General features: G+C 43.4%; 1 protein-coding gene across 5 annotated transcripts in view; it reads right to left on the bottom strand.

Moving 5' to 3' along the window:
• Positions 1-907: 907 nt before the first annotated feature.
• The window catches only part of CLCN5 (chloride voltage-gated channel 5), a 35,475-nt gene continuing 14,233 nt past the window's right edge, over positions 908-22,149 (bottom strand). For 4 of the 5 annotated variants that reach the window (XM_075572929.1, XM_075572926.1, XM_075572928.1 and 1 more), the window contains exons 4-14: positions 17,993-18,138; positions 17,081-17,180; positions 16,474-16,661; positions 13,892-14,014; positions 12,681-12,887; positions 12,056-12,136; positions 8,282-8,824; positions 5,514-5,700; positions 4,190-4,588; positions 3,185-3,401; positions 908-1,888 (exon numbers count right to left, since the gene is read on the bottom strand). In XM_075572929.1, coding sequence (XP_075429044.1) covers positions 1,798-1,888; positions 3,185-3,401; positions 4,190-4,588; positions 5,514-5,700; positions 8,282-8,824; positions 12,056-12,136; positions 12,681-12,887; positions 13,892-14,014; positions 16,474-16,661; positions 17,081-17,180; positions 17,993-18,138 — 2,282 coding nt within the window. In that variant the 3' untranslated portion in view covers positions 908-1,797. Of the gene's footprint in view, positions 1,889-3,184; positions 3,402-4,189; positions 4,589-5,513; positions 5,701-8,281; positions 8,825-12,055; positions 12,137-12,680; positions 12,888-13,891; positions 14,015-16,473; positions 16,662-17,080; positions 17,181-17,992; positions 18,139-19,706; positions 19,859-22,149 lie in introns of those variants that run through there. The other variant, XM_075572930.1, reaches the window with a different exon arrangement.

The raw sequence follows: 22,149 nt of genomic DNA on the forward strand, positions 1-22,149 counted from the left end.
CCTTCAACCAATGCAACTTTGGCTATTTGGGGCTGCTTGGAAATTAAGAATTTTCTTTTAATTGGTGCCTCTAAATGGGAGTGGTCAGAAAGCAGACAGCACGAGAGAAAGAGAGCAGAGGTACAAGGACATAAAGGAGACGGAACAGAGAAAGTAATGGGAGGCACTTGTAAGTCCTTACTTAACCTCTAGCCCTCCCTGTCCCTGTTTGAGCCAATCAATACAAGGAGGGAAGAGAAAGGCGGGCTCTCTCTGTGCCAACTCCTGTTCAGCAATTGGAGATATCACACAAAAAAAGTGAGCAACCAGAAATCAAACCGCTCCCAAATCTCAGATAATCATGTCAGGACTAGAACGTTACATTATGAATTATACTTGTAGGCATCAGATATTTCTAGTAAGGGTACCACTCACCTAGATTTAATACCTTAAACATGTCACTGCTATTAATACACGTTGGTCATAGAATGGAGTGACCCTTTGTAGTATATAAACTTTAAAGGATATTGCCATTAAAAAGGACATTAACAGTGCAGTCCCCCTCAAATCAACTAGGAGCTAAACAAATCATATAAAGAGCAGTCAATTACAAGACCGGCCCTACATTTATCCCCAGATTTTACTGACTTCTAAACAATTGTAGTTATGGGGTTGGCCGCTGTATCTGTGAAGCTGCCATTTCCTCTCGCAGAATCCTATGCTTGTCTTGTCCATGCTGATTATTGGCTTCTCCCTCCCAAGGGAGGGCGGCGACATCAGACTAGAGTGAAAGTTTGCACTGATTCTAATCTGCCATATTGTCCTATCCCCGGGCAGCAGGGATTTGTAGAACGACAATCTCCAGCTAAGAAAAGGTCTGGCAAAGGGGGGGGGGAGCAGGTGAAAACTTTCAAAAAGATAAGGAAAACAGATTTTCAGTTTTATTTTACGCATAGGGGTATTGTACCGATCCCTAATCCTGGACACAAATGTTTGATCAGAAAATACGATTGTACGTTTCGAGTATTGAATAAAAATATACAGATGTAAACGCATTACTGCCTTTGTGTGTGTAAATACAAGGAATTTGTGCATTTCAAATTTACGAAATCAAAAAGCATACGGCAATAATGATCAACAATAAAACATTTCCTTACGCTGAAACGATTCCCCAAAGAACACCTAGTGCATTTGTAAATAAAATTAAAAATAAAGTGATGGATATGTCTTAAGACATCCCCTTTTAAGACTTAATTTCTTTTAAAATGGTCACTTTTGCAGTTACTATTAAGAAAGAGGCGATCCTTGGTTTACGTTCCAAACGTGTTTATATGCAGATAATGACCGGTGCAGATGCCAAAACTGTATATCTCATCTCTTGGCACACCATAAATTCTACATAACCCGTCTCTTCATTAGAATGGGAATATAAATGGAAATTAGTTGACCTTTTAAGACAGTACGGTGGTATTTAAATATATAATTTATTCTCGTCTCTGCTCAAGGTGCATTCGGCTCCATAAACTTGCTTTCCGTCTTCTGAGATTCACATCTTTCCGAAACCTTTCTGCCCACCACGCATAACCCCTTCCCCTCCACGTGCTCCTCGCGTATTGTTCAATAACTGCAACGTAGCGATGTACTGCTGTGCCATGCTGCTTTGGGAAGGGACGCGCTGAAGATATAACATCGTCTCAACAACTTTGATGTACAAAAAAGGAGACTTGCTCTTCAAACCCTGCGGGTGTCCGTGAGCTGTTAAGTGATACGAAGTGTGGCACTCACGTGAAATTCGAATAATACTACGGTTCTGACTGTTCAGTTAAACAATATAGAGTCAGGATCTTGGTTTGCCATCTGGGCTATGTGCTTTAATACGTCCTTCTTGGTAATTATACCGAGCAATCGCCTGGAGAGAGAGAAAATTAAGAATGGTGTTAACGGTTCAGCTCCATAGAAAAACTAAATCATCACATAGAGAAACTGCTTTACGTATTTGTATTTAATTTATCACCAATGTTTTGCTTTTCTCCGGGAACACTGAATTCCAGCGTATCAGCTCCTTCTGTTTGTCTGTCTGACTAATGGCGGCTTCAGACTTACTTTGCAAAGAGAGAACTAAACAAAAAGAAACATTTTCCTGGGGCTTTGAGGACTGACAAACAGTCTGATCACCAAGAGACATTAAATAAAGGTTGTAAAAATATATCTTTATTTTACCATGGAAATGTTACCGGTTTAAAATATTGAAAAAATATATTTAAAATTAATTCAACCAGTCTATGTTTTTTTTTAAAGTTGATAGTTGCTGCATATAACCCATTAAACATGTCACGCGCATTAGGTCAGATTAATTTTAGGAGGGACTATGATAGGATATAGATATAATTAAAGAAAAGACCAGAAAAGTCTAATTATCAGCACCAGACAAAATATATGCAAAACTAAAGGGTGTTTATTGACCCATTACACACTGGAGCCGTGTGTGTTATGGGTCAATAAACACCCTTTACTTTTGCGTATATTTTGTCTGGTGCAGATAATTAGACCATTCTGGACTTGTCTTTAATTGTATTTTTTTTATCCAGCACAGACACCCTCTGTAGGATACTTAACACTTCGTGTGCAGCCATTTCCAAATTGCATATTATATATAGCTAAAGATATATCTCATCCCTTGTCGATCTACTGCTGAATGAAGGCCTTCCCAAGGATTTTCCAGACGTTGCGGTTTGCAATTCTCTTCTCCACCCACCTTTTCATTTTTTTCTTTTTACAAATTAGGAAAATGTATCTTTTCGGTGTGGCCTCTGAATGGGGGTCGCTTGTCTATGAGGTGTTTACGCAACCTCTAGCCCAGAGGTCCCCAACTACAGTCCTCAAAGACCGCTAACAGTGCAGGATTTAAGGATAGCCTCTCATTAGCACAGGCGGCCCAATCATTTTGACTGAACCACCTGTGCTCTAGCCGGGGTATCCGTAAAACCTGCACTGTTAGTGGTCCTTGAGGACTGGAGTTGGAGACCTCTGCTCTAGCTCACCCTGTCCCTATTAGTCGATAAAGAGGAAGGCGAGAGGGGCTGCTTTGCCTTATAGATGTCAGGTTTGGGTAAAAATTGTAACACCCACCCGGCCATTAGTAGACTTTGGACCTAGGGCAGACTAATCTTTAAAACACCCTTATTAAATGGCATTGCCTGCTCACCCGTTGTGAGTCACCAGACACTGGCGCAGACCGAGCTTGCGGAATATGTCCACCACGATCTCCATGGGTGTCTGGTCAGTGACGGTGAAGGGGCTGAGGTCCATGATGGTGCGGAGCTTCAGGCTGGGCGGGGAGGTTGGAGGTTGCGGCGGTGTGTGCTCGGTGAAGTAAATCCGTGACGTGCTCACGACCCCTTCCTGCTTCTTCCGGGCACTCTCTGATAAGGACAATCAATATGGAAAAGGTGCTGATCATATCCTCTCTGAGAGCAAAGGCTCAGATGTAACAGGGGAATAGTTACACATATGGCGCAATAGGATGACATAGGCAGAAGTTATATAAAGCAGTAGGGGGATCTAAAGAAAGAAATTATATAGAAGAATAGAAGGAGTTATAGCGAGCAGTTACATGGAGAAATAGGGGAAGTTACAGGGAGTAGTTATATGGAGTAATAGGAGGAGTTAAAGGGAGAAATAAGGATGAACAGGAAGCACTGGGAAGGGTGACATCTGTAGGGTTTGAATTAGTGTGGTGGCTCTGTCTGGAAATGTTATTTCAATCTATAAACAAACATTGATACTCTTTTAGGAGATTATTTTCATTGATAGTGTTTGACTTATCAGCAGTGGTTTGAATTGGCTTTTTTTTTTTTTTTTTTTTTTTTTAGATCTTTGGCACTGAAAATGTATATTGTATTAATAATGTACTGGCACAATTTAGTGCATGCCTAGGGGCACAGTACACGGTACACAGACTGGTCTGACCTGACCTGTAGGCAGTTCAATGCTTTCTGACTAACTGGAGCAAGTAAGGAGACGCAGTAGAGGCTGCCGTGTGGACACTACTGCAAGATTTTGGCATTTTACTCCCCAAAAATGTAAATTAAATGAAAACCAACTAGGAAAATAAATATTTAGGTTGGGTTATCTGCTTAAATCACAGATACCTTTCAAGGTGGGTATTTTTGGGGGGAGGGCTGCACTTGTTGAACTAAAGAGCTCCTACCAATAGAGATAATCAGGTCCCGCCTCAGGACGAAGCCCACCAGTCTTTGGGACTCCCTAGAAACCACCACAGGGAAGCCGCTGTAGGTAGTCTCGTTGATCACAGCCTCAATGTCCTCAACACTCATGCTGTCCTGCGTAATGACGGTCAGCGATGGATCACTCCGCCTCGGGCGCATGACATCCATGGCCAACGTCTTATGGCTGAACTCTTCTTTGGCTTCCAAGAAGGGGTAGCCATTCAGGTGGATGTGGGCATCATAGATGCTCTCCCGCCCCAGTGCATCTGCCACCCACTTGCTGGTCATGGCTGCAGCCATCAGTGGCACAATGTATTCCAACCCGCCGGTCAACTCGAACATGATGACTACGAGGGAAACTGTCATGCGTGTGACTCCACCTGGAAGAGAGCTCTACATTAGCCTGGAGACCCAGGGTTATTCCCAGAACCAACAATAATACAACATGGGCCCTACTGAAGCGCAGTTGACTATGAACTAACGATAATTCACTGTTAACTCTGTGTGCAGGAAGGTTCGTGGCACCCATTGCCACAGACCTTCTTCGGTCATATGATAACTAGAGTAGTTACCACATGACCGCGATCTGCCCCAATGTTAGAAAGTAAAAAAAGAAGAGGTCCTCCTCCATTCCTATCGCAATCTCCTGTTCCTGACAGCCGAGGCAGGAATCTCACCTAATGATTTTGGGGCAACCTCATAAGGCCTCCAGGGCGCCATTTAATATGAATGTGCCCAAACGCCCTGGGGTGGCCCTTTAACTCATTAAACATGTCACTATCATTAGATCACTTTGGTCTGACATGAGAAGGACCCTTTAGCCCAATAGACATGTCACTACCATTAGGCCACTTTGGTCCTATTTTGGAAGCCCTCTAACTTAAAAGATCATTAGCAGTGCAGCATATAATTAACTTTGACTGCTCTTTCATATGTGTTTAGCCCAATAACAAGCACAAACCAAATTGTATTCCCAAAACATCGCAACATCTACTGACTTTTAAACTATTGTACTTTAAGGATTGATCGCTATATCAGGGAGATCCTGAGGCTGCCATATCTTCTCCCCACAATCCACTTCTCATCCTGCCCTGTTTATTGGCTTCTCCCTCCCAGATGAGGGCAGTAACATATTTAGACTGGGAAAATAATGTAAGTAAGTCACTGCAAACAATGACACAGTCTGCCCAGTGGTGATGGGCTAGGACTGGGCTAGAACCCAAAATCTATTAGGCCAAGTCATGTTGGGCCATCGTCTATACACAGATCCACGATGGTGCCCAAGATATGGGCTCTACCACTTACCCAGGCAGGCAGCCGCTCCCACCATGGCATAGAGACCCGGTGTGATGCAATCTGCCCCTGGGCTACACCAGCCTTTGAAGATGACCCAGTCGTGATGGTAGTAAGCCAGCTGCTCCATGCCGACTCCCAATAGCCGTCCTACTATGGCACCCACAGCCATGCTGGGAATAAAGAGGCCTGAAGGCACCTTTAAAAACGAGCATAAAAACACCATCAGATAAAGTGATTTGGATTCAAAAGTTCAGTTCCACTAAAAAGGAGCTAGATACACTTTAAAGATGCAATCCCACATAGCGGGGCAAAAAATAATAATAACCTTTTGCAAACAATTGAACAATCTAACTGGCTGCTTTTGTGTGTCTGGAAATTAATTAGAAAATGCATTTTTTTCTGGGCCTCTAAATGGGAGACAGCTTGTCCATCAACTGTATTCCTTACTTCTATCCCACCTAGTACTCATCATAGAGAAAATAAAGATAATGGGGGGGGAGCATTGCCTGTGCAAACTCTTGTTGAACACAGTGAGATCACACAAAAAGGAGCTGCAACAAGAAATCAAACCGCTCCCAAGTCTCAGTTCAAGGTGTTTACAAACGAACTTTAAATAGTGATTTAAAAATATTGTGGTGTCAGATTTTGGTCAACAAGGCACCCAGATGTGACAACTTAAACGCCACTGCCATTAGTACACTTTGGTCCTAGGAGGTACTGACCACATAAACATGTCACTGTTAGTGGTATACTTTGATCCTAGAAAAGGATGACTTAATGAGAGGCTGATCAAGTGTCCCTAGGCAGGGAATACTTGGGCTCTTGCTCAGCCAAAAATAAAGAAGTAATGAGCTAACAGGGGTAATATACCAATACCAGTATACAAAGGAAAGAGAACCACAAATTGTTACATACTAGATGAAAAAAAATAATAATAATAATGTGTGCTAAGAGTAATGCTTGTTAAATTAAAATGTAACTTTTAATATAAATGTAGTATAAGTACGTCAGCATGACACATGTACATACACAACATATACATATATATATATATATATATATATATATATTATATATATATATATATATATATATATATATATATATATATATATATATATATATATATATTAGTGTATCATCATCTCCGAGGTACATGTGTCAGAAATAGTTCATATTTAATGTAACTCCATCATTGAAATGCAAGGAAATGGTTAAATACCCCAAAGGGTTAGAGAATAGTATTGAACACACATTAAAATGAATATAGAAAGTAACTCTTAATCTAAAGCAGACCAGGGATCGGAGAGCAGTTAGGCCGTCCTTTTGCAATAATAGCAACAGACTAATAGTTTAAACAAAACTCAGGCTGGATTGAAATGGTAATAGTGGCCTCGTCTGAGACATAGTAGCAACAGATACAAGTATGTCTACTCAGGTTAAACTAAAATCGGTCTTCTGGTCTCAATGTTCAATAGAGAGAGAGAGGAATATATAGAGAAGAAAAGTGGTGAGCGTCCCTGCAAATAGTGCCCTGGTAATAGCTGAAAGTAGATAAGTAATTCTCTCTGTGAGGTACAGTAAGGCCTCGGCCAGGGTGGCGCCGAGCAGGCGGGCGCGCTCACACTGGCCGCGATGAAACACAATGTGGCAATGTGTGGCCAGCGTGAGCAAGCGCCTGCGCCCTGCTTAGAGCAAGCAAATTTGATTTTGCGGCTCGCAAGCGCGTCCTGTGAGCGGTTCGTCCAATGAGGGCAAACCAGCTCTGAGACGTCGTGGCCGTGCCCCCAGAGGGACGCCGCGCAGCACCAAAACAATTAGTATGCATCCCCGCAAAGCGCTTATACCTACCGCGACTGTCGCGCCGCTTGCTACTGCAATGCGGGAGACAGTTGAAGCGTTTTCCAAATTTGTTTTCTGGTTGCGATGGCCACATCACGTGACGCAGCTGTCCAATCAAAGAACAGATATCAGCCATGTCTCCCCTGCAGTCGCGTTCGCAGAAGAACGTGCTTACGCACATAACGCTCTGCGACGCTGTAATTGTGACATCACAGATGCGCGCGCAGCATTGCATCTGTATAATCGCAGCCTTAGTTTGACGCCACTATGATTAGCACTGCAAATGGAGAGGTTGCAATTTGTGTACTACTGACTGATTATAGTACACTATGCTTAGGTTAATATAATATAGAAAATGTGAACTAAAACGGTACCTCCTTTCCAAGACAATTATTTATTGGGCATTAGATGGCAAATCTAGTTAGTGTTTATACAAGCATTGCTGTGTGTCATGCCATGTTAACACAGTATTCATAGGTTTTGGCAATTAGTATCAGATAGTGCGTATATAGAGGAATTATTTTTTAATAAAGCTATATTTTAATAGCTCAGGATCAGACAGTTTCTCTTTTAAGTCTCCGACGTCAGCATGGAAAACAGCTCTGAGCTGCCTGCCAGAATGGAGCAAATGAGAATTATCAGCAGAGGTTGCCATGTGGACACTTTAGTGCAGGCTTTGGGCCTTTAGAAAACAAAAAACAACATAAGATAAAGTTGATCATCTGCTACAGAGGGAGTCACATTGACTTTCAATATAGGTTCTTTTGGGGGGTATAGCATCTTTTTAGAAGTCTTCTGAATGAATAATCTTCCACGGAAATGATCAACCATATGTTGTGAGCCATATAAAACTAATCTCTCCCCATATGTTAGCTGAATACTAATGTTACCATCAACTCTGATTGGCCAGGGAGAAAGATTACTTTTACCCTTACCTTCATTCCAAATGTGAAGACTGTGATCACCGCTTTGAATATGAGCGCCAGAGACAGCTGCCACATGGCTGTGTAGACCCCGCTGCTGGCCGGACGATCGGGGAGGTAGTCTCCCTTGGTGCTGTTAAAGTCGTTGACGTAATCACACATTTTAGATGTGTCCATGAGGCCGCAGTGGTTGAAGAGCTTGGATATCAGCTCACTGGAACTGATCCGTGTGTATTCGTTGGGAAAGGCCAAGATTGCAGTGATGGCTGTCACCACCAGAACTTCCACCACTGGGTAGCGGCCCAGCTTGGTGGTCTTCCGTCTACGGCACCAGGCAATGTTGGCCCGGATGAAGAATGCACCCCAGAGTCCCCCGAAAATGCCCAGAAGGATGAAGGGGATGAGCTCCAACAGGTGCCAGGGGGCATGAAACTCAACGTAGAACAGGACAAGGCGACTGTTTCCAAAAGGGTTGATGGATCGTAGGGTGAAGGCAGCGACCAGGGCAGCAAAGAATGATCTCCACAGGGTCTTTAGTGGGAAGTAATAACTGACCTTGAGGAGAGAGGACAAGGATAGATGAGCCAAGTCTTTCCATTTGTTGCTGCACAACACTAGTTGTATATACACACACACACACACACACACACACACAATTAGGTTTCTTGCACTATGTATATTATTTCTTCTGTTTTTCTATATGCACCTCGAGAAAGTTTGCGCTTTGGACCTGTTGCTGCACAACACTACTAGGATCTGTCCTTTCCTCTTACGTTCTAATTTGTGCCCTCATTTTTTCCCGTCTTGATTACTGCAACCTGTTATCTGGACTTCACAGCTCTCTACCTTACAATTTATATGGTACTGTCTCAGAGATCTGTCTCTCTCCTCCTCAACGCCTTTGGTTGACTTTCTATTCAATTTTCTATCAAATCACCTACATGGAGAGCGGATCTAAAGAAAGAAGGGGTGGGGAAGAAAGAGGGATAAGCGTGTGTGAGAGGAGAGAAGGGAAAGAGAAAAAAAAAATTTAAAAAAAAAAAGGAGGGAAACTAAATAAAGGCAAAAGAAAAGAGTGTGAGAAAGGGAGAGCTATGCGGAAAGAGAAGATGAAAGGGAGGGGCATAAGTGAGGGGAAGAGAGAGTAGAGATGAGGATTAGGGAGAAAAGAAGACGTTAGGAATTTAGATAAAATTTGGGACAAGAGTCGGAAAGAGAAATATGGAGAGTCCTAGCACATGATCGGGATATAACGCAAGGGGTACCAATTTCCAGCAATCTGTAACGTGTAGAATTTAGTAGTGGTTATGCACCACAGCACCTGTTTTAAGCTTCTAAAACTCAAACTTTGGCCAGTGGCGGGAAATGTGCATTGGACAAAGTGTGGCTTGGGTGTGTGTGTATTGTTACCCGAGAGAATTGCTTATGTAGGATTCACTTGAGAAACTGTCTTTGATATGGATCTAGTGGATATCAATATTGGCTGAACCTGGATACACATTCCATTGGGAAGCAGGAAGTGAGGGAAATTGACAAACAAAAGGTTTGTTTACTCCACACCCTGGTAATAAAAACATTATTTTGCTTCGCTACAAGAAACTTCAAACACCATATGTGTCTCCTGAATTAACATTTAGACCCCAGGGGAAACAGATGCTATTTCCCAATCAGATATCAAACTCCGGTATTGTTGACCTGTCCAACATGTATTGCCATCATATGATAGATCAGGTATTACTAGGAATTCCTATCAACTTCAAAGAAACACACACAAAATTTAGTTTGAGCATATTTCCTCAACCAATCAGAATCACCCTACATGTTGATTAGAAACACATTTAAACCACAGACAGGGTATCAGTTAGTTAGAGAAGAGTTTGGAGGGAGAGCTCACAGAAAGACCTGTTGGAATTCCAACAGACATCATTTAAGGTAATTATGATCATAATTCTTGTGCACTTTTAAAACTGTGTATATCTATGTATGTTTAGATAGGATGAACTGTATTGTGTTGTTTTGTTAGGTCTGTAATAAGTACAAACCTTATAAGGAAGTATAATTAGTACGACCGTGTAATTGTTATATTTTGTTGCTGTTCTAATAAATATCTGTTTATTTGATTGAAGCCATCTCTATCATGTCAATAACTCATAAACCAGGGTATACATGTGTAAATGTATATCCTATTGGAATACAAATCTACACATCTATTTCCTTAAGTAATAATTTTGCATGTGTTATTATATTAATTCTTATAAGCCAGAGATACTTCTATAGAAGGATAACTTATAAATGCATCCACATTCTTATGTCCGGATAAGACTAAAAAAATGTATTTGCTAGTTAATTCTTATAAGCCAGAGATACTTTTATAGATGGATAAATAATACATGCATCTGTATTTCTATTTCTGGATAAGGCTAGACATTATCGGTAACAAATGTACTCCCAGAGCAACAATTGTCGTCTAGGGAGAAAAAATACGCCAGCCTCACTCTGGCAAGCAATAGAAACTGCGACAGCATTGTGAGATCACATTGCAGCTTCACATTGGGTGACCACCCAGCCATCTTTGTGTTTTCTTGCACATACTGGCAAAAAGATGCAAAAATGTTTTCAATATCTTTGCAATCGGGGGATCCCCAGAGTTTTGTAAGTTCAGATAGACCCCCTGGTTTATAGAATGAAAAAAAAATATATATATATAAAACATTAATTTGGGGGGTGGGGATCCGGGGAGAATTGTTGTTTTAACCCGTTGGCAGCCCTAATGACAGTCACACAGATACCCAGCAAGCTCTCAGAAACCCCCCAAAATTACACACACACACACACACATACACTATAAATATATATATATGGAGAAAGGGGGGAAACAACGGTGCAAATGACTGTTAACTGTATAATAAATTTGAGCATAAGTAGAATGGGGGTATGGTTTACCAATGATTCTGAAATTAAATGATATATATGTCATAAGGAGTGCTACTGGGCGTGGCTAATTGTATAAAACAAGAAACAAAAAAGTCCAGAGCAACATCCAATGTGACAAAAATACACAGTGAAAAACTTATCTATCTCTTGAAAAAAGGGTAATTTAGTTAACCCTTTGGCCAAAGTGTATAAGCCTGCGAGCCACTTTCAAGGCATGACCATAATATTGCAGTTCCTAACACTAACTGGTGTGTTTGTTAACTTTGTCCAGCTGGTCTCAGCTGTTTCGGAGGTTAGTGGCGCCTCCCACCCAGGGTTTAAAGCTCGCCCTCCCCACTGTCCAAGTAAGCAGGTTTTCTTTTCATGCAGCTGGTTGCGACAGGTTCAATGACAGGACCATCCTTCCCCTAATTATAGAGGTAAATAAGGATTTTAACCAGTTAGTGTTATGACCTGCGATATTATGGTCATGCCTTGAAAGTGGCTCGCAGGCTTATACGCTTTGATCAAAGGGTTAACTAAATTACCCCTTTTTCAAGAGATATATAGGTATTTTACTGTGTATTTTTGTCACATTGGATGTTGCTCTGGACTTCTTCTTTCTTGTTTAAGCTCTAATGACAGTCCCTGAATGTCATAGGGGCCAACACACAAGGGTACATGTCAATATTCCTTGTTTTCTTGGGGAAAGATCTCAATCTAAAAACGAGTGTGGAGCCCCCTTGGGGAGAGTCATATCCACGTGATCCCTACCACCAGTGATCACATGGTTGCAATCCAGATACAAAATCACAGCACCCAAATGTTCTCCCTTTGTGGGAGCTGGGCAACAAAGTAAAGATGTGTGTTCACCTCCTCCAAACTGAAGAGGACTCCTCCGATGGGTGCACCGAAAGCCACAGACACTCCCGCAGCAGCTGCAGCCGAAAGCACCTAAGATACGGACACACATTTTTAATCGCATGGGGAAAAGAAAAAAAACCACTAGCCAGCATTCTTATTAGCCGGAAAATTACTATCCCGCACCCATAAAAGGCGACTTACAATGAAAACAATCGAATCAGTCATTTTGAATTGTTCTTTCGATCGGCTGTAGCCTCATGCTTACAAACCAGCATGAAGTAGCATATTCCATGGCTCCCTTTGAATGCCAACAACACACTGTCATGGTACTCAAGGGGATAAACCCCCCTACACATTATTCTTCTCCCAACCACAGGTTAATGTCCCCCTCTTCAGACCCCTCCTCACTAGATCACTTTGAGCTGCTGCTGCTCTGGCCATATGACTCACTGATACACTGGTATTACTGAAGTGATTCCCGACAAAAGTCCCCAATGGGACTGGCGACCTCTGATCCTCAACAAGATGCCCCCCACCCAAAAAGACAGCACATCCTTTGACCTCTGACACCTGGGAGAGAGCATGGGACCGGCAATAGATTCCCAAATATCCTTGCCCCCACCAGTAGTCTTACCTCTCTCCGTTTGGCCTCATTTTTGCGGTATTTGGGTAAGAGGTGACACAGGATGTTACCACAGCAGCAAGCTACGTGCACCAGGGGCCCCTCTTTGCCCAGGCTGAGGCCAGAAGACACGGCCAGCCCCAGCGTAATTGTTTTAATGATCAGAGTCCACTTGCCCAAGTAGCCCCGGATTATGAAACCACTCAAGATGGTCTTGATCTGCAAGGTAACAAGAGCCAGTAATCACAGAGTGCGTGGGATAAAGAAATCTAAACAATGGGGAATTAGCTCGTTAGGACTCAGTGACAATCTAATGTGTATGTATAGGGTCAGACTCATGTAGGAGCAAAGTGACCTTATGATAGAGACATGTTTAATGGATTCTAGGTCCATGTAGGGTCTCGTCCAGGGTGAGAGCTCGCTCGCATGCAATCAAAACAATCAACCTCCATTGTAGAGTCCATACTGCACGCACGTGAGCGCAGGGAGGGGTGATGCGCGCAAAGACAACATTTTTTTGTCTGTCGTGCTAGCCCTGGTCACGTGTACAGCTCAGCCAATGAGGGCGAACCGCTCACATGACCTCACAGGCACGCCCCCCTACACGCGCAACAAGCAGGCCAGGAATCGATCGGGGAACATGAGCGCCTGACGTCACGGCGCTCGAGCGCCAGCGCGCTCACTTTCACCATGGACGAGGCCTAGGAGCACAGTGACATGTTTAATGGGTCACACACAAGTGATTGACCCTATATTTAAAAAATTCTGACACGGGAATTTGAAATCATTATTTAAAGTCAGTTTGTAAACATGAGCTGAGGCTTGGGAGGGGTTTGACTGGCTCTGGCTGCTCCCTTTAGTGTGATTTCACTATGTGCAGACACGGGAGTTTGCACAGGCAAAGCCGCTCCCCATCCCTCCTCCCGTCTTATTGGATCTAACAGGTACAGGGTGGGCGCAAGAGATTCAGTAACCACTTGATTGACAAATGCGCGCCCCCCCCCCCCATTTGGAGACACCAAAGAAAATAAATGTGTGCTTTGCTGCCAAAGAAACTAAAAAGCAGCACAATCTTTGCTTTTAGCGTGGTTAATTTATTTTAGGAAGACAATCCAATTGTTAAGTACTAAATTGTTCATTTTTGGGGGGTCAGCGACCAGGGATTGCAGCTTTAACCTCTTCGCCGCCAGCAGCCTGCCGGAGCAAAACCATCCTCCACTTACCTCGGGGATCCCAGAACCGCAGGCATAAGGGGCAAAACCGCGGACCAGCAACACAGCCAGCAGCGAGAAGAGGAGGGCCCACCCCACGTAAATGAAGTAATTAAGGATGTAAGGAAAAGCCCCCTGCCAGGAAGAAAAACAATCGTGAGAGGCGGACCTAGTAGGGATCCCACTGATACCCCGACGTATTCAGTTATAACGCAAAATATCAGGGAGACTTCGGAGGGGTTTGGTTTCTTCTGGCTGAACCCTTTTGTCTGATATCACTGTGTGATAACCAAGAGTTTGCACAGGCAAAGTCCCCTTGTCTACCCACCTTTAACCTAATTAGTTTAACCGCATCTTTTTTTTTTAAGTATCTTTTTATTAGGGTGTTTACAAATACATGTAACCGTATTACATTGTAGCATATTGTATTTACATGTACATAGCTTATCGAGTAATGTTACATACTTCAATACATATTTGCGATACCCATTTTTCTTTTTTTCCCCCTGAATTTATAACTGGTCTTGATCAAATATCTCGACCATTTAACTCAAAACCTTGTATCATAGCTCGTTTGTGACTCCCATCCTTCCTTTTAGTTACCATATTTGTTTAGGCTGGGCTCTTTGTTTTTACTCTGTTCCGTCATGTTGTTATGTTGTGGTGCAGGACGTTCTCCTTATTTTCTATTTCCTTTATCCGGGTTAGTTTACCATCTTATCTCGTAACCGCATCTTTAAACTAGTTTTGCTGCCATCAGTAGCCCAACAACTATAAATCCTCACATTAGATCAGAATTACACGTCCTTAGAATATAGTGTAATGTGTAACCAGACATAGGACTATCATTAAAGTACTGATATACCCCATTTAAGAAAACCATTTGGGTGAATGTTTTCATGTATTATAATAATAATAATAACAATACTAATAAGTTTAATAGCTCAACAATGAGTTAAATAAGCGCTTTGAGTCCCATTGGAAGAAAAGCGCTATGCAAACAAAGTTATCACTAAATATCCATAAAATAATCCAGTTAAATCATCTCAGGTAATGGTCGTCATGGTTTCTGTTTGTGCTGCCATGTTCAGTGTTCTGCATCTCTCTGCTGTCCGGCTGTCACCTCCTGTGATGTCATTTCTGGCTCTGCCTGTGACAGGGACTTTAGTGATGGCAGGAGCGGGATTGTAACATGAAGTCTCCCTTTTAGATCGAGTTTCTTTAGCAGTGATTTGTCCCCGGTGTTAGTATAACTAAATGATCCAGCTGCAGAGATACTTCTGTCTCTTCCTGTCCTTTGGGAAGCAGGGAAAAGGGAGACCAAAAAGCGCACCAGCACAAACGGAGCAGGAAGAACCCAGGACAAAAAATGATTAAAAGGGCACTTTAATGTGACAAAAGACCCATCCAACGCGTTTCGAACGTCACAGCGTTCTTTTTCAAGGAAAAAAGAAAAAGAACGCTGTGACGTTCGAAACGCGTTGGATGGGTCTTTTGTCACATTAAAGTGCCCTTTTAATCATTTTTTGTCCTGGGTTCTTCCTGCTCCGTTTGTGCTGGTGCGTTTTGGTCTCCCTTTTCCCTGTATTGCATTGAGTAGCTGCACAGCCTGACTGCCTGCCCTACCAGGATGTGAGTACTTGTATATTTTTCAGGGGAACCTGCCAATGAGACTGATGGTGAGTGGGTTGCACCACACACCACCTGTCTTCAGGAGGATAGTACCCATTATATGACACAATAGGTACTATATCAATTGTTAGTACCCTGGTACAGTGGTCTGGCTTATTATCATTTTGAGATATACCTGCATTTGAGCGCTTCAGCTATTTTCCATATTGTCCTTTGGGAAGAGCTGAACGTTCCTGTTCACAAGTTACATCATCATAATGGCAACGTGGAGACGTCATTTCTTCCTGCCCTGATTTTAGAGTGCCGAGAGTCCGGCACTTTTGGGTCACGTGATCGCTCAAGGAGAGATCAAGTGAGGCGACCAAGCCCCAGATGTGAAAAGGGAAGTAGAGGGCGGAACATTTGGTTGCAGTGAAAATGGCCGCCGCTCCGCAGCAAAACAGACCCTCCGCCGCAGCCGATCCGCCACTGGAATCCCTGCCGCTGGCTGTTTCTAAGGCAAGTTGTATTGCTGTTTAGGAAGGGGGTTAATTTAAGGGTTTTTAGTGGGTAGAATAGGGGGTTAATTTAAGAGTTTTAGTGCTTAGGGTAGGGAGTTAATTTAAAAGGTTTTTAGGTCTATTGGCACGGTGTTAATGTAAGGGGGTTTTATTGGTTAGGGTAGGAGTTTTTAAAAGGTAGGGATTAGGGACTTAGCAGCGAAGTGCTCGGCGACTGGGTGAATCACAGTGAAGTGGCTGCGACCAAAGGTCCTATACCGGTGGATGGGGCTATGCTTCCATTTGGATCGGGTTGTCCACTCTGTCATTAGGGCAGCTCAATGATCAAGTGCTCATGGAGGTACCTGGTACGTCATTAGGGCCTGTAGCGTGCCAGAGTCCATGATGTACAAGATACATCATTACGGCACTTTAAAGGTTAATGATTGGGTCTCAATGGGATTCCCTGCTTATTCATGTTACCTCAGACTGGTCAAGTAGCAGCTGAGACCAGGTTCTCCACTCTGGGCACTTGTCTCGGTCTTCGAAGGTCGTGTCCTCGGACTTCCAGCAGCACTGCTCGTGGTTAAACCAGAACCCCAGCAGACAGATACCTTCCTTCAGGTCTGTCATCCAGCGAGCCGAGATGTCAATCAGGCCGGCTAAGGAACCTACAGTACATCGGAAGATATCACTCAGGTGACCAACCTTCTGAGTGCTGGAAGACTGGGGGCACCTGGAGGCCAACGATCTTCTGCATTTCAACCACATGATTGCTTGGTGCAACGATCACGTGGTCGCAAGCAGACACGACCGGAACATGAAAGGAAATAGAGGACACCCCACTTCCGTCGTGATTACGTTCCGAATATAAACCTCCACCTACAAAGAAATCTAGCATGACGAACCCAATCCGTCATAGCGGCCCCTAGATTTCCGGCCCTCATGACGTTTGGGTTAAGTCATGAAGACTGAAAACTGTTAAGGGTCATGTTTACTAAGCAGTGCTTAAAGCATCATTAAGTCACTGGGCTCCTACGTAACCCAATAAACATGTCACTGTCATAGACCAACAATAGGTTTCCCTTACCTGAAAAAAGGCCAATAAGAAGCATTAACATCCATCCAGAGAAGGCATCACTGACGCTTTGGAGCAGGGCCCACGTGGACTCTTTACTCCTGCTCAAGATCTTAGAAGGAAAGATCAGTCAACACATACTAGAGCCTCATAACGAAGGTAAGAACCCTGTGCAGTGCTAAATGAGGTCAGCTCCACCACCCTACGCCTCATTTAGCACTGCGTGACATGAGTGAGGTGCCGGCCTCTGCTTCAATGAGGATAGTTTTTCATTAGAGCAGTGATCCCTCCCCCCCAGGATGGAAACCCCGAGTTCACAGGAGCTGAAACGCGCTATATTTAGCTTACTAGCTTAGATACTTGCCGGTGAAGGTAATGAGCTTCCCTCCCCTGCAAGGGAAACTAAATGGCAGTTAAAATCTTCTGTGTGCTAATAGGAAGTCGCGTATTATCCAGTATCGACGCCATCGTTACCAGTAACTATCTTGGGAATCAGGGGGTCACAGAACTAAAAATAACACGATTAAGCTCTAGAGACCCCCTGCGTCCCTTCCTGGTGGGGGCTGCTGCTTTGAGGGTCAGTCCTTCCTGGGACCAAAGTGACCCAATGACAGTGACCTGTTTAATAGATTAATGGGTCAGTCCCATGTACGAGCCAGGTGACCTAATGACAGTGTCATGTCTGGGACGAACCCTTTCAAAGCATGTCACCATCGTTAGGTCAGTTTGCTCCTACCTAGGATTGACCCTTTAACCCATTATACATGTCACCATCATTAGGTCACTTTGCTCCCACATGGGACCGACCCTTTTACGAATTATGCGTCAAAGATCACATCATATTTTAAAAGGAGCCAAACACACATTATCCCCCACCTCTGCTGCTCCCTTTACCGCTCTCCAAGGAAATGTGTCTCTTCTCACCTCTCTGTGCCTGTCGCGGTCTCTTGACTTCTCCCTCACCCAGTCGATGGTGTTGAAATCCTCGTAAGTCCCAATGCCCGGCACGGGCACCTCCAGGAAATCCATGCCCTTATTGGACCCATTCACCCCATTGTGCGAAGGAAAGGCTACGGAGAGACAATCAAAGGGTTAACTTCCGCCTCCCTATTATAAACTTGGGAAACAGGATTGTGGTTAAAGATCCTGCCACCAAAACTGACCTTAATGTGTCACCCTTTAAAGCAGATTCAAAAAACTTTATTTTTATTTTCCATAGCGTTTAATTAATCTATTCTAATCTGTATTTAAATAGACCGAAAGCCTGTTGTAGTGAGTACATGGCACCTCCTTCCGTTTATTCTCACTTGCTTCACTCCACCAGGTAGCACACAGCTGTTTTTCATGACGACTACAACAAGGCTTATGAAAGAAACAATCTTATTGTGAGCTCCTCTGAGGAGGCTTTTGGACGTCCAGTGATGTCACAAAGCAATTTTGGCACATATTGTAGGATTAAAACATGTGGTTTAAAAAAAAGCAGTGAGCAGGGGAAAAAAAACTAGAGCGATGGAAACATAACCTCTATTGTATAATAGGGGACAGGATCACACACACACACACACAACACACACACATACACCTTGAATAAACAGGGAGATTGATACTCAAGGACATTTTTCGTTTTGCTTGGCTTGTGGTGGCAGCAGAATTACTTTAAAAAGAGACCAACTACCACCAGATCTGATGAGAATTACAAGGACCCGAAGAAAATAGAAACGTAGTGATTTTTAAGCAGGGAGCAAATAAGTGACAAATTAAATTTAAGGGGGGTGGGGGTAAATCAAATCTTTCTAAGAAGCCGAGAAGTTAATTAAAGCAGCAATCCTCTCTACCTAACGCACCTCTTGTTTACAGGATTAGAATCAGAGGGGGGGGGGTTGAATCCTCCAGGGTTGAATCCCGCTATTTTCAGCTCTGGTGACCTCCTGGTTCCCGAGATACTTCCCGGTCAAGTTAACAGCAGCATTTCCTTATATTTAAAGGGCCAGCCAATAGAAACATGCCACTGATGATGTTGTGGCTTCCTATGGCCCAGAGATTTCAGTGGCCATTTTTTTCCCTCTGGGTGAAGATTTAAACCCGGTAAGTAATTTGGAACTAAAGCTGAAATGGATCGGTTCAGCTCTGGGGGACACCCTGGTCTTCATCCCGTAAAATAAGACATGTGGGTGGGATTGCTGCTTTAAAGTACATTTTTTTTGCTCTAACTTAAAGGGTCAATTCCACGTAACCAGCTATTAAAAAGAATGTAACGGTCTAATTGGCTTCTTAAAACTAATCTAGCCGTGAAGCAAAGATTTAGATGCTTTTGTCTCTCTGGAAATACACTTTCTTGGGGGCCCTTTGAATGGGGGGGGGGTGTTGGTCAGCGGTTTTTAAATTTTACCCTTATTCCACCCTGTCCTCATCAGGGAGCTGATAAAATGTATGGTGCTTTGCGTATGCGAGAGATTGAGATACATTTATCTGTACAAATTCCTCCTATTGCTCCCTGTAAACCCTCTCTATCAATCCTTATCCCGCTCCCTAGAATTCCTCATATTGCTACATACATGCTCCTTATAACTCCTCCTATTGTCCCCTATAACCTCAGTAGATGACAAGGGACTGAACTGTTAAAACACTCTTCACCCACCTGTCATTCCCGCAGGCGTCTCCTAACTTCTCACTGTCTTTTGAGACCCTAAGTACATGATCCCGTCATGCCTCTGCTCCTCTCTCCTGCGTTGATTTCGTACGTGTAAGGAGACCAAAGGTCTCTCTCTCCGTCTCGCCGCCTCCTCCTTTCTCACCTTACACAATCCTCTTGCTGTGATGAAATGACATGCATCCCTCCCCTTCCCACACCAAAGGAGGTAACGTTGCGGGAGGGGGGGGAGGATTTTTAAACACCTCAGTCAAATCAGCAATTTAGAAAGATTTAATCCTGTTTAAAGTAACAGTTTAACTATTTTGTATCTGATGGTAAATAAATGTTTTGCATTTCTACGGGACCACTGAATTCCAGCGTATCAGCTCCGTCCGTACGTCTATCTCAAGGGAGAGCAAACTTGGTTTGCCACCCCCTACCTTTCCACCGGCGGCGTTTGACATCACAACATCATGTGACATTACGTTGTCATTTGGCAACGCGTTGCGCGCCACCCCAGCATTTTATTTAAATGTGGGGAAGAGCGTGGGGCCTCTGTAAGCACCGCGATCCCCCAAAATAATTTCTCCCCTCCGCCCCCGTTTGCGCACCCTTGGTTTATGACTAATGACAGCTTCAGAATTACTTTCCAAACAGAGAACAGAACAAAAACAGAAATGTAACCAAGGTTGGAGTACTCACAGTGTGATCACCAAAGACATTAGATAAACATTGCAAAGTACCCATCACAGATTGTTAAAAATAATTATATTCTAATATACTTATGCTGGTCCATTTAAAAAAAAAAAGTGCAAGTCAACTCAACCTATTAAACAGGTCACTTCTATTAATACTCACTGGTCACTGGTCCCAGGAGGGACTGACCCCTTATACATGTCAAGGCCATTAGTACACTTTGGTCCCAAGAGCTATTGCCCCTTTAATTCCCAGGCATGCCGAGGCGTGTAATTTATTAACACTCTTAAGAGTCCGGCAGCAGCAAGAACACAGAACTAAAGCCAGTAGAAGGGATTAAGCTTCTAGTTTAATTATTTACCCCGCTGCTCCTGGAGAGGTTAAAAAAAAAAAAAAAAAACACTCCTAGGCAATTCATTTCAGCAGTAAAAAGGAGGGGGGTGTAGTTACGTCCAAAAATTACTCCTCGTGAAAGTAAACTTGGGGTCATCCTTTATGTTTATTTTTTCTCCCTTTGGTTGTTTAATTTTTATTTTTATTGAAAAACAGGCCCAAAGCCTGTAGTAGAGCGTCCAAATGGAAACTCCTGCTGTTAATGCTCACTAACTCCACTTCAGCAGGCAGCACAGAGCTGTTTTCCATGCAATGTTAGTGCCATGTAGGAGCAATGTGACATGTTTACTATATCAGTAAAACGCTTTAATACCTAGACACAGAGTGAAAACACACACACACACAACTGCTTAACCCCTTGGGTGCCTTTGAGACGTAGCTATTACGCCGTATTTCTAGGGGAGGTCGCGTTCTGTGCTTCTGTGAAGTGCAGAACGCGATGTATCAGAAAGTCAAACAGGAGGAGGACTCCCCTTCCGCCAGCGACTAAGCGGTCACGCGATTTCTAGTACCGAATTTGACATGGCACACTGCCCTCAAAAGGGTTAGTACTGGCGCGCTGGTGAATGCTGTTCTTCTTACACTGGGAACTAGTGGTTAGCACAGAAGAGGAGCGGGCAGTACAGTATTTATTATTAAGCAGGAGGAAGCAGCAAGAAGCTACCGTCCACACCAGAAACATCTCCGCTACGTCTACACTGGGGAGAGAGCGAGCTGCATTTGGCCGCTGGGCCACCCGTTGCCCACCTATGTTCAAATGCATGGTCTGCACCTTTATCAAGCCTGGCACTTTCCAGGTGCACATTATAACAGGCAGCCCAGTGGTGTCACTTCTTATACAAGACAGGAACGGCTTCTCCAATCCTGGAAAGCTGCTATATTTCTGCATGCACCGAGGCCGATGGATTCCTGTAAAGTATCAGCTTTTCTTTTTCTATTTTCAATATGCTTTCTTCAGAACTAATATATAGTCTTTCACTAGGTTTTTCTCTACGATTCTAGCGAGGTCATGACTAACTAGCAGATGTCTGTGGGTTGTTCTAACTTTCTTTCTAGTTTGCTGGGTTGAGTGTGTTCATTTATAGCGGTTCAGCATTGTTGCAAAGAAACGTTGAATAAATTCTGTTCGCTGAGCAAAACATCATTTATACTAGTGCAACGTCTGCCAGACAGTTGTTCCAGTGGATATAAATATACACGCACGCACGCACGCACTTAATCACCAGATAGACAACTCAAACAGTCACTTTAAAGGGGATTGATTTTTACAAGCTACCGATTACACCGTTAAACATTTTGGGCCTGACCCTCTAAGACAAGGGTGGGCAACGCCAGACCTAAAAGGCCAAACAGGTCAGGT

Source organism: Ascaphus truei, chromosome 16, assembly GCF_040206685.1.
Source record: "Ascaphus truei isolate aAscTru1 chromosome 16, aAscTru1.hap1, whole genome shotgun sequence".
NCBI classification, from domain to species: Eukaryota; Metazoa; Chordata; class Amphibia; order Anura; family Ascaphidae; genus Ascaphus; species Ascaphus truei.